The sequence below is a fragment of the Babylonia areolata genome, chromosome 25 (genome assembly GCF_041734735.1).
Source record: "Babylonia areolata isolate BAREFJ2019XMU chromosome 25, ASM4173473v1, whole genome shotgun sequence".
Classification (NCBI taxonomy): domain Eukaryota; kingdom Metazoa; phylum Mollusca; class Gastropoda; order Neogastropoda; family Buccinidae; genus Babylonia; species Babylonia areolata.
The window spans coordinates 18,482,991-18,496,543 of record NC_134900.1 but is presented as its reverse complement, the minus strand read 5'-3'; the positions used below and the strand labels follow the sequence as shown (position 1 = coordinate 18,496,543).

Sequence of the window (13,553 nt, the reverse complement as noted above, 5' to 3'; positions counted from 1 at the left end):
AGTAAGCGTGACAGATAATGACACAGCAGTACTGCATTATGAGGTGATGGAAGGGGGTGGGGGAGGGATGGGGGTGGGGGGTCAAGGGGGGGTGGGGGAATCAACACAGGACAGGGAACACATTTAAAGAGAACTTTCCACAATTCTTCTTCCTCTCACTGGTTTATAGTATATTAATTTAATGTTCATCTGACACGCACACATTCATTCATTTCAGCACATGCATACACACTCATACAGTGAGTGTGAAGAATGGGTGAGGGATTGGACCTGCAAACAATGGGGCGGTGGAACACTTTCCACTACAGACATCACTGGTGCCAGACTGCTTTTTCGTTTTTCTTCTTCTTTTTTTTTTTTGACAAGCAAGTCCAGAGATAAAACTTACTTCAGTGACAGATTTTTCTAACTGATTTCACATTCTCACTGCCCCCCATTTATTTCAACATTTCCCCATGATATCAATGAATATCTCTCAGACAAGTGACATGCACAAAACAGGGTAGTCATTAGACCATCCAGATAATCAATGCAAAATGAAAAGTTCATTTATCGTTTCAGAATAAAGAAAGGAAAGGATAAAAGAGAACCATTATCCATTATACAAGTCTTTCAGGCATGCCTTCTCTTCAGGACAAAACAGTAGATATAAAGAAGTCATTTATGGTAAGAATTTGCCAACAATCCATGCTCTCTATGGTAAGAAATTAAAAACAATCCATGATAAGAATCCTCCAAGAATCCATTCTCTTTATGGTAAGAAATCATGAACAATCCATTCCATGATAAGAATTATCCAACAATCCAATCTCTCTGTGGTAAGAAATTATGAACAATCCATGAGAAATCTCCAACAATCCATTCTCTCTACTGTAAGAAGTCATGAACAATCCACAAAAAGAATTTTTCCACAATCCACTCTCTCTGTTTCAAGGAATTCCGAACAATCAACAGTAAGAAATCTCCAACAATCCATTCCTTTCGAAGAACTTGTTGAGATCTACTCATGCACAATGTTCCATTCATTTGGATCAAAATTCCTACCATCTGTCTCATCCTCACACTTGCCGCTTCATGAGGAACCTTTTAAAGATAAAATGTACCAACAAATACCATAAATTTTGTCCTCAGAAAAAAAAAAGGGAAGGGAAGACATCAATACAGACTTTGTGTTGCCGAATACTAGTGAAGGATGGACAAAAAGGACAAAAGTATGCTTTATAAGCATCAGTTATCAGTCTTTCCATCATCATCAAGCAAGAATGAAATACATGTCCACATACATTAATCTCTTCCACACAACCCAAAACAGAGAAGCTTCCACCTTCAAGTACAGATAATAGACACAGTAAAGTTTGGACTCTCACATCCAACAACAACATGTTTTTAGCTCTTTCCCCTCCCCCACCCACTCTCATCATCCCTTTCTACATTGTTTGGTTATTGTTGTTGTTTTTCTACCTCTCTAATAGAGATGCTTTTACAAACACACATCCCATCTCTTCTTGCTCGTGTTTCCACTGGCCTCCAGCTCCACGCAATACTTTTCACAGACTGCCATTGGATTTATCACCAGAAAATATCCTCCTGACCAATACTTTTCACACACAAAAGGATTTTTTTTTTTTTAATTGATACAGAAATGAACATCCCATCCCCAATCCCACCCCATCCCAAATCAACAGCCAATCATATCAAATTAAATCATGGCTTTGTACATCGTGGTAAATAATCTGCATAATGCTTCACACACTCCTTTCAGGATGCAGTGATGATTTACATTGAGAAACAGTCACAAACACTACAACACGATGTTAAACAGCGTTCTTCTGCCATAAATACTTGAACTGGAGTGTACTGCAATGACAGTACAAATCTGTTCACTAAATCTTTTCTAGTAGGCACAGAAGGAAAATAAAAAAAGTCATCTGTAAGTCTGAGAATGTGGGCTTATGTCTTATTCAGCCACAGGTGAACTTGAAGCAAATATGTTACAACATGAGAAAGACGCATGGATGGCTACCGGCTACACAGCTGGATTTTACATCTCCCTTTCTAAGATAACATTAAGCGCCAATAAGAATAGATAACTGTAAATTGACCTGTTCTAAAGGTTTTACAGACTCAAAGTACACATATGCTGATTTTTGTTAAGTCATGTATTACATCACATTTTTTTGCTTCAAACTCTGTAAGTGACAGAATATTGTATTACTATCTGAATGATATTATCTTCTCACATAAGAATCATTGTCAAATCAGGCTTTGCCAAAAAACCTTAACCCCTGAACAATTGACCCATTGGTGAAATGAGATCTGTGTAACCTGAATCTGAAGCACAGTCATTACTACTTGTGTACTTTTTAGTCGTTTCATTGATTTTGCTGAACATAAGCACCACAATCCCAAAAGGAAGACGCCCAGATACTGACATCCTGACCTGTATGCTCTGTATGATCTCAGTGAGATGACAGCCTTTCACCGACATCCTGACCTGTAAGCTCTTGTCATATCTCAGTGATGTGACAGCCCTTCACTGATGAGCTTACACATAACCAGCAACGAAGGGGTTAACAGTCCACACTGTTCCCTGTGACTGTGGTGAGGTGGACACACACACACACACACACACACACACACACACACACACGTGAGGAAACCCATCAGGTGACCAACATTTTCCAAGAGGACAGTCTATGCCTGTCTTAAAAGCAAGGAATGAGGACCTGTAAAAGGAGCCACCCACACCTTCAGGTTTGTTCCGCCTAGCCCCTTCCATTCTTCAATTCTGAATGATGTATGAGCACCGTTTTTGTTTTCAATCAGAATTCAAGTCAAAAGTCCTAGAGACAGTATGTATTCAGTAGGGAAAAGAACCCCCACCTCAACACCCCTCACTCACCAAAACCCACTGATGACTTGAAACTGTTGTACTCAGCAACATTCAGTAAAAAACACACACAAAAAACCCAATGATAATGAAAATCATGAGAGGTAATCAGACAAAAACACAAATAAATTCATACAAAAAAGAAGTCTTTCACTATGCTACTGCATAAATAGAGTGGGGGGTGGAAAAATTTATTTAAAAAAAACACACACACAAAAAAAACCACCACCTTTACCAAGACTTTTTTTTTTTATCATTTTAAATTTCAGAACAAAGCACAAGCAAGCTGTCAGCGGAAAAGAAACTGATCAGTACCCTACTTGAACGACTCATGCTGACACTTGCCTGGTCATGTAACCCCTAGACACACACACACACCGAAAATGGAATGAGCAACAATCAGTCACACAATGCAACAGACTGATGGAATGAATCACAACATATCCCACCATGTAGAGATTCAAGAATGCGCACTGTATATAAATAAATAACACACAAAAAACAATTCACAAACTAACAGTATATGTCAAAGGTTACTGATCCCATCGCTGTTTTGGACCATCAGAGCAGTGGATTTATATTCATTGTGTCTTGGGTTCTGTACGGAAGTCAGGATCCAATCCTCTTCTTCCACAAACAGTGTATCTAATAAACTGTAAAACAATGGTGGTTGTCTTTTGTGTTTAACTGGACATCACAGTGAAACAATGACAAATGAAACAATGATGCCTGCAGTCCAGAACAATGGTGCCGTCATGATGTATAATTCAGCAATATGGAAAAAAAAAAGATTTTCTTGGAAAGAATAAGTATTTAAGTATTCATATCGTAGATTTCCCAAAGTATCTTTCATGAATTCCTTTTTTTATAACTATTTGTAGATTACTTGAAGCCATAACACAATGAACTTTTCCATTCATCAGTTTAAGTTCAGCATTACTGATGCTTTATTTACCAACTTCACTATCCTTTAAAAAAATAATGCTTTTTTTTTTTAATTGGTGTTTTTAGGGTACACTTTCTGTGCGTTCAGATCTCACAGTAAATATGGGACATTCTGCCTGTTTTGTGTTGTTTCTCAAGAGTCCTATCTTCTTCCTGTAGTGAATGGCATATATCATGAACAGATCTGAAATACACCTGTATGCATGTCTTATTTCCTCTCATTTAACACATGTAGTGTTATCATTGACACTGAGATATTGTACTGGCACACAACAGATGATTACTTCAGAGCTGCTTTACATCGGACCCATGTTTATATATGTCCAACTATAGAAGCTAACACATGAATGATACAAGGTACAAATCTGTGCACACTATTGCATCTCAGCATCACCAGTGTAGACAGGAAGTTACACAGTATTGTATTTTCATACATTAACAGTAAATTGTACACAGTTCTTATCATATTAACACATTTACACCAATACCCTTGAACCATCAGACTACAGTTAAGAAAATACTGATAATGAACCTTACTAATCCGAATTAACAATTTTCAGAAGTAGATGCAGCATGTCAAACACCACTTACAGTTTAAAAAAAAACAAAAACAAAAAAACTAAAAACAAATACTGATACTGAAACTCTGCCCAAAGGCTTCATCTATCAAAACATTCAATCACTGCCATCAGAACTTTAAAAAACAATGTTTGGTCAAATTCATTGACATCCGATTACCAGACTTCGTTCCAAACAAACAAAACAGAGATAATATGTAAAATAAAGGACCATCTATTTTAGTGTAATGTCTATTTTAGTCATCTACAATATACACATATGTACACATACACAGTGCTGCCTCTTTCATTTGCTTTATCCCCTCAGTCTTTAAATTCTACATACCCCCTCTCTTGCAACATCAACAACAAAAAATTCACACCTGTCTCTACATCCTATACTAATACATATCTCTCTCTCTCTCTCTCTCAAAACAATCACACCTCTGTCTTCACATTCTATTCCAAAACCTTGTCTCTCTCTCTCTCTCTGTCTCTCTCTCTATCTATCTATCTCTCTCTCTTTCCCCCTCCCTCCCTACCTATCTTTCTCTCTCTCTCTCTCTCAAAACAATCACAGCTCTGTCTTTACATTCTATTCCAACACCTGCCCTCTCTCTTTCTCAAAACAATCACACCTCTGTCTTTACAGTCTATTCCAACACCTGCCCTCTCTCTTTCTCAAAACAATCACACCTCTGTCTTTACAGTCTATTCCAACACCTGCCCTCTCTCTTTCTCAAAACAATCACACCTCTGTCTTAACAGTCTATTCCAATACCTCCTCTCTTTCTCTCTCAAAACAATCACACCTCTGTCTTTACATTCTATTCCAACACCTCCTATCTCTCTCTGTGTGAAAACAATCCACATAAAGAGTACCCACCTTTTCCCCATAGTCGATGTCGATGGTCATCATCTCTTTCAGCGTCTGCAGCACTTTGATACACAGGGTCTCCTCCTTCTCCTCAAGCAGCCGCTCCGTGTGCTTGATCAGTCTGAAAGGACAGCGCACATTTCTTTCTTTCTTTCTTTCTTCTATTCTCTTCTTTCATTTCTGACTCACTTGTGTAAACAAAGTGAGTCTATGTTTTAACCCGGTGTTCGGTTGTCTCTGTGTGTGTGTGTGTGTGTGTGTCCATGGTAAACTTTAACATTGACATTTTCTCTGCAAATACTTTGTCAGTTGACACCAAATTAGGCATAAAAATAGGAAAAATTCAGTTCTTTCCAGTCATCTTGTTTAAAACAATATTGCACCTCTGGGATGGGCACAAAAAAATAAAAAATGAAGCCTAATTATATGCAAACTGCATTTACTGTTATATTTATATTTTTTGTATTCTCTAAACTTGGCACTTTGATCTGATATTCTGACCCAACAACAAGAGCAGTCATTATTATCATTTTATTTTTGCAAACGTTTGGTGCAGTTAGTAAAAAAGGGAAATTACTCTGTAATTAATGCTAGGGGACTTAATTCGAATCTGGTTAGGACTTTTTTTTCTTTTTTTTTTTTTAACGTGAAGCATTATAATAACAAATACAGAACACATTTTAACGATTAGATTTTTTCTAAGTGTATCACAAGTGAGTCTTGAAGGCCTTGCCTCTCTTGTTCTTTTTTCTTTGATTTTTTTCCCTTTTTTTGATGCCCCATCATCTGCCTCATTTCAGTGGCATTACTCCCATGCTGCTCATCCCTAACCCCTCACACACAGCCACACCTGGGTTTGTCTGTCACAGTCCCAGTGCCAGCAGTCCACAGGGAACTGTTGACAGCAGACATTTCTGATTGGCTGGAGAGCTCAGCAAATGTTTCTGAGAGGCTGAAAATTTACCTGGGTTTGCTCTTTTTGGGGGGCCTAGGGGTTGGGGGAGGAGCATTTCAAATTCAAAATTTGATTTCCTTTCACCCAAAATAAACATGAAAAACAACTAGTAACTGAACTGTATTAACATTCGTATAGTGATTTTAATGCAAAATTCTCGAAATGTATACTCATGTTCAAAGCAAACCAAATAAATCTATAAAAATCGCTTTGGAATGGTTTAAAGAAAGTAATGATAAAACCACATCTTACGTTGGTACACTCATCAAAAATAGTTCTATGACCTCTTACACTGGTATACTCATCAAAAATAGTTCTACTACCTCTTACACTGGTATACTGATCAAAAATAGTTATAACTATGAAGCTGGAATAACCATTTTAATTGAAAAGCTATATTCTTTCCACACACACTGCCATCCTTATAAAGTTTGGAACTGAAAGCAAAAGTACTCTCGAACATGAAGATTTTCACACGCCACACCTGGCCCTACCTGGATATGAATCCGCCCGTCTCACATTTTTTCCTGGCCTCCGTTCCTGGAGGGAACAGCAGCTCAGGGCGGTGCAGCACGTCAACAAGGACAGACAACTCCGCCTGCACCAGGGGGCGCATCTGCTCTTCCAAGGTGCCAACAATCTCCTGCAGCAGTATAAGTATATGGGTCAGAATTCATTCCATTATAAACAGTGTTTTATGTCATGCAGCAGTATAACTATATTGGTCAAAGTCAGTCAGAATTCATACCTTTATAAACAGCGTTTTATGTCATGCAGCAGTATAACTATATTGGTCAAAGTCAGTCAGATTTCATACCTTTATAAACAGCGTTTTGTGTCACGCAGCAGTATAACTATACTGGTCAAAGTCAGTCAGAATTCATGCCATTTTAACGGCGTTTTGTGTCATGCAGCAGTATAAATATGCCAGTCACAGCAAGACAGAATTCATACCATCATAAACAGCGTTTTGTGTCATACAGTAGTATAAATATACTGGTCACAGTCAGGCTTCTTACAATGCTAATCAGCATTTTGTTTAAAGAGAAGTACGTATCTGGCATGAAAACCAAGAATAATATAATATTTTGCACCACATTTTATTATATTAAAATCTTTTTTTTTTTTAAAACAACAAAACACTTCATTCAGTAAAAGTAAAAGAATCATAAAAGAATTGTGAGCATATCAGACAAGAATACCAATAACATATATATTTTTCAGCAGACACAACCACAGCAATAAACTACTTGAATATACAACATAAGCTGACAGAATGAGAAGAGTACCAGTAATAATAAACTGTTCTGTACTCATTTTCTATCACAAAGACTATATTGAACTGCTGGTGTACAAATGCAGCTGCATGCACAAACATCCTCATATATAACAGACTAAACAGCCATGATAATTTTTTGTTTTAATATATATATATATATATATATATATATATATATAAACAGTATCCCTCCACCTCAGCGATGCACTCTCTCTGGAGTATGCAGCCATAGGTTCATACAGAGAATATCCTCTGTGACAATACAAGAAGGTACAATACAATTCAATACATGACAGAATACAAATTAATAAAATACAACAGGAAACAAAAAATACAATTTAACATACCTGAAAACTATACATAAAATCAAACAGAAATAACCTTTTTTGATAATACAATACGGTATGACCCAATTCCAAACAATTCATGATACAGTACAAATTAACACAACAGTAAAAAGCAAAACAATACAATTTAACAGACCTGAAGAATAGACATAAAATCAGATATCCTTTTTGACAATACAATAAGACATAATACACTTCAATACAATGGATAGTACAATACAAATTAACACAATACAATAGAAGACAAAAAATACAAATTAACAGACCTGAAGACTAGACATAAAATCAGATATCCTTTTTTGACAATACAATAAGGTATGATACATTTCAATACAATATAATGGTACCATACATCAGGAAGCAATACACAGAATCACAGACCTGAAGACCTTCAATGATGGTGCGGTAGTCCCGAGAGGTGGCAGGGGAAGACTCCCGACGGTTCTGTCGCACGCTGAGCCAGCGATTGGTGCTGCGCAGAATGATCTGCGACCTCTCGAACAGCGAGTTCACCTGGCTGTCCAGGTCCACAGGGATGGCAATGCCCCTGCTCTTGGCTGGAAGGGAACAAGGTACAGCAATACTTCTATCTGGGAAGGTTTGCAAACCCACTTTTGTTCAATTTTCATGAAGGTTCCCAGGTTATTTTTAGCAAGACCCTCGTGTGCAAGCGCGTCTCCATTTCCTGTTTTTTCTAGGTCACCGAAAGGGTCAATTTTCGTCGCTGAAACCGCTGTTACGATGAAAGAATTTTGAACATTTTCAGTGACTATTTTTGCAAGTTTACAAGATATATTTGGTTTTATAATCACACCCGTTATTTGCTTTAGTCTTCTAAAAAGTCTGACCCTGTTTCTTGTGACATCTCTGCCATTACGTATTCGAACTGATCCATTTATAAAATCTGCCAAAATGTTGCCTGAAGAAAGGCAATGCAAGCTCAGAAAAGCAAGTTACGGTGGTGAGCTGCCCATGACGTCATATGACCTACCTCTTGCTCTGTAAGCGACAAAAGGTCCCCCATGAAAGCGGGCCTGCAAACCCTCCCTATTATCTCTGAAAGACAAACTGGTGACACTTTCACTGATAAAATATAAGTGAAAGGTCCCATAACTCAGTTATCAGAGCGGTGAATTCATATCTACTGTGTCTAGAGCTCAGCAAAGGAAAGTGAGGCCCAACAAGTGGGGTGGGGGGTGGGGTGGGGGGGGGGGGGGGCTGTGTGTGTGTGTGTGTGTGTGTGTGTGTGTGTGTGTTTGAGAAAGCACGTGCATGAGTACAGGCATGTCTATGCATGCACCCATGTGTGAGTCAACAACTAAATGCAAGTGTTTATCTTGGAAAGAAGTACCAGTGTACTCAACGAATAAGTGGTCACCATTTCCATGAAGGGAAAAATCCGAATGCTAAAAATATTGCTAAAACATTCATCTAGGATTTATCACCTTTGACCTAGAGTTATCATCACAGAGAAGCTAAAAAGAAATATTTCTACTCAAAATCTGTCCTTGGGCTAAAAAGAAAGATATAATTATATACTATATATAAAAAAAGTGACAGGGGCTCACTGCTATAAAGAAAGAAAGAAAGAAAGGAAAGAAGGAAGGAAGAAATAAAGGAAGAAAAGAGGCATGGCGGCTCACCACTCTCGGACAAAGTCTTGATACAGTTCTCCACATGGTAGCGCTGGGGCCCAGTCAGCCACTGGCAGTGGGACACACGAAACGCTCCCTGCAGCAGCCTGACAAACACCGGCTGGTTCGTCTGGAAACATCCACAGGCATGCCATCATCACGCACTTTGGTCGTTCCACCGATGCGCTCAGGTCATGTCCGGCACCTCTACTTGTGGTGGATACTGATTTTTAATGTGCTGCATTTTTTATCATCAACATGTTGTTGTTTTTAATCATAGTTTAACAAAGATTTTATTTCATTTTGCAACACACACATTTGCTCCCATATCAATTAAAAAAAAAGTTATTACTTGCCAATCACATTCCCTATAAAAATGCTGCATCTCTGCTTATGGTGACTACGGATTATGTACATTATGCCCATTCATGCTATGTGGGGAACGTTGTATGAAAAGCCATCATAGTTTTATCTTTCAAACTATGTGAAAGACACTGTATGTGTATATGAAAGTGGGCAAGAACGCCTGCCAGCAAGTAAATGGTTATGTGGGTGAGGTGTTCAGTAAATGAGAGAGTGAGTGGGTAGAAATAAGACTGGGTGGGTGGGTGGGTTAGTGGTTGAGTGACGATACCATCAAAAGATGGATGAGTGAGAGAAGAACAAGGAGAGAGAGATAGAGACAGAGACAGAGAGAAAGAGAGAGAGTGTGTGTGTGTGTGTGTCTGTGTGTATATTTGTGTGTGTGTGTGTGTGTGTGTAGGGGGCGGGGGGAAGATGTGTTGGTGAGCAAGACAACTGTGGGTGTGGGTGTGCATGTATGTATGTGCATATGTGCATGTATGTGTATGAAAGAAGATGGAGAAATGGTTCAGAAGATAAAGCAAAGGTTAAGAAAGGGACAGGTAAAACTGAAGTAAAGAAACACACAAAAACCATTATCATGCATCTGGCCATCTCACAAGATGAAACAAGTTCATAGCACAGTGTACCAAATATACCAATGAATGGAGCTATAATCTCAATGGCTAGGACAATTCATTTTGTTCTGACATGTGATATTTGCTTTTGGACACCAAATAATAGAATTTGTTGTTTTTGGGGTTTAAAAAAAAAAAAAAAGTCAAGGGTAAGCTTTTTTTCTTACTTGTATATATAATCTGTAACCAATGATGGAAGATATTACAGTTCATTCTAATATGAATTACTGGTGTGTGTGTGTGTGTGTGTGTGTGTGTGTGTGTGTGTGTGTGTTGTGTGTGTGTTGTGTGTGTTGTGTGTGTGTGTGTCTGTGTCTGTGTGTGCATGCATGCGTATAACTTGAGAGAGATTTTTCAGTTCTTTAAATCATCAGAATACATCAATAATCAATTGCAGCAATTTATTTGTGTAGTGTTCGAGGTAGAAACTCTGCTGGAACTGATCCCCCCTTCCCCTAAAAAACAACAAATAAACAGATACCGGTAAATAAAAATGGAGGATGGTATGAAGTTTACACAGAGACAATGTGGAAATAAGGAAAGACCTGTCAATGACACAGAAACACACAGAAAGAGACAGAGACACTGAGAGAGAGAGAGAGAGAGAGGGATAGAGAGGGAGAGAGAGGGAGAGAGAGGGAGAGAGATGTGCAAACCACTCCCAATGGAATACCTTATTAGTGAGCATATGTGACAATTGGAATTGCAATTACAAATGAATACGTGATTCACACACATACATGACACTGTGTATGAGTACATGGTGGACATATGATGAAGTGATGTTTGTAGAAATACATAATATACAACCTTGTGTTACACTCACAAAGTGAACTTATTTTAATTTTTTGCTTTGAAAACTATTCAACTGTATGCACAAACATATGTGCCCATATACACACACATCAATAAATGATACTGAGCATTTCAATTTGATTTTCAAATCAAAATAATTGTGAATCACAGGCAAACTTCAAAAACATAAATCAAATTACAGTATATACCCCCAATAAGTTTTTTTAACTTGTGAAAAACCCACAGCACACATTTTCTGAATTATTATCCCTGAATTATATTAGGTTTGTTCCACCACAAAATATTCATAAGCCGATTAAATTCTTCACTTTGCCTTTACAAGTTTTGTTGAAACTGTAAATTAAACAAATGAATCAATGTGTATGATGTTCGAAACTAAATCTCACATTTAACACATACTTTCTAAGCAGCTGAGTAAAATTCTACACCACACTGTTTTAAAATTAGATTACTGGAGACAGAAAAAGAAGTGGGCTGGGGATTTAATTGTTGAAAGAATTCTATCAAACAATACATTTATACACATCGCTGGCTGAACGTGTTTGTGAGAGAGTTTTCATACATGATTCTACTGATACAACTGCATAGAAAACATGGGGGGGAGATAGAGAGGAAGGAGGTGAGTCATGAGAAATGTGTTTGTGGTGATCACAGATTATTCCCAACTCATTGTTGTGTCAATGGAAAATATAAATAACACTCCATATAACAAATGATCTTTTCATCTTTTCTTTCAAAAGATCATTTTACTGTAAAGCACAATTTACCATGCAGTACACCAGTAGGACGACTACGAGACAGATAATTTCATCCACTTTGTTTCATGTTGACACATTTTATCTCACACAAAGGTTATCTTGAAAGAAACTACCAAAATGTACACAGACGTTATCAGGAAGAATACAAGGATGTAAAGTATGTTATCACTATCAGTTTCATGATTCCAAATAAATACCAGTACTGTATTAATGATTCACAGCTAAGATAAATGGTCCAATGAAGGGTAGATAAATGAACTGGGATTTTATCATTTTCATTAAAGGCAGTTTCTTGGTTTGTCACTGTGTACCTTTTACTGACCTGTGGGAAGGATGATGGATAGTGCTAAACAACAGATAGAACAGAATTATGGTGTATGTGCCGAATCCACTTTTAGGAGCAAATGTCACTGACTCTGTACTTGTTGATTGTGTACTTTATGAATACAATCAACAGCTATAGTATTTGCTGAGTGCATGTACTACATGTACATAAAGAGTTACTGTTTTTGCCTGAATGACATGAGTGTATTACATGAACATAGCAGTTACTATATTTTTTGACAGTGTGCATTACATGAAGAAAGTCAACACAGAAGAGTGTACAAAAACAGAGTCAGGACAGCAGAAAAAAATGCCCCCAACACATAATATAAACCAACAAGAAGTCAGCCAGAAACAACCAGGCCCTAACTGAAAGCATGGCTTTGTCGACAGATTGAAGAAAGTTGCACAAAGTATCAAACCTGCACAGCCGCTTCGGTATTCTGAGGCTGCAAGAGAACAGAACTTTCCCCTGAGAAATGATGGACTCTGGGAATCCCTCGCTACCACTCCTGCCCCACCCCCCAACCCTGCCACGTGCCCTACTCTCCCCCCCCCCTCCCCTGCACCCCCTAACCCCCACCTTCCCTTGTATCCTGCCACCTGTAATCGTCCTCTCTGTACGACTGTTTAGTTCATAATTAAGTGTCATGCTTTACAAAACAGTCTTAGGGAAAAAACAAACAAACAACTACAACATAAAACATGCATGCTAAATACAATTCCTGTTTAGAGATTAACATCTGTGCTTTTTTTTTTTATAAATTATGAATAAAAATTATACAAATAGTTTGGGAAAAAGCAAATGCAAAATGTGATTCCTGTGAAGACATATATCTGTTGTTCTTTTTATGATTAACTCTTTCATCACCAAGTTTCTGTGTGAACAACACTCCCCAGTGCCAAATGTTTTAAAAACAATGCTCTCATTCACAGGCTTCAGTTCATGTCAAAACAACACAATGGACTTGTTCTCTTCAAACTTGGTCAGGGGGCAAAGGCTAGTCACTGTTTTAACTGGCTGCAGCTGTCAAGCTTTGTCACAATGTGAAAAATGGTTTTAACATGACCCTCAATGTCAACAAATGTCGCCTTTGGCAGTGCACTATCTAGTCAACTAAAGTTGCCGATGACAGTGAAAGAGTTAATAATACAAACTATGCGAATGAACAAATAACTCCTAAATCAAAG

The 13,553-nt window shown here is 37.9% G+C and overlaps 1 protein-coding gene across 11 annotated transcripts in view; it reads right to left on the bottom strand.

Moving 5' to 3' along the window:
• LOC143299541 (inositol 1,4,5-trisphosphate-gated calcium channel ITPR1-like) overlaps positions 1–13,553 on the bottom strand; it is a 139,474-nt gene that overhangs the window by 47,178 nt on the left and 78,743 nt on the right. For 10 of the 11 annotated variants that reach the window (XM_076612813.1, XM_076612814.1, XM_076612818.1 and 7 more), the window contains 4 exons: positions 9,494–9,614; positions 8,232–8,407; positions 6,719–6,867; positions 5,279–5,390 (listed from right to left, as the gene is read on the bottom strand). In XM_076612813.1, coding sequence (XP_076468928.1) covers positions 5,279–5,390; positions 6,719–6,867; positions 8,232–8,407; positions 9,494–9,614 — 558 coding nt within the window. Of the gene's footprint in view, positions 1–1,044; positions 1,084–5,278; positions 5,391–6,718; positions 6,868–8,231; positions 8,408–9,493; positions 9,615–13,553 lie in introns of all 11 variants that reach the window. The other variant, XM_076612815.1, reaches the window with a different exon arrangement.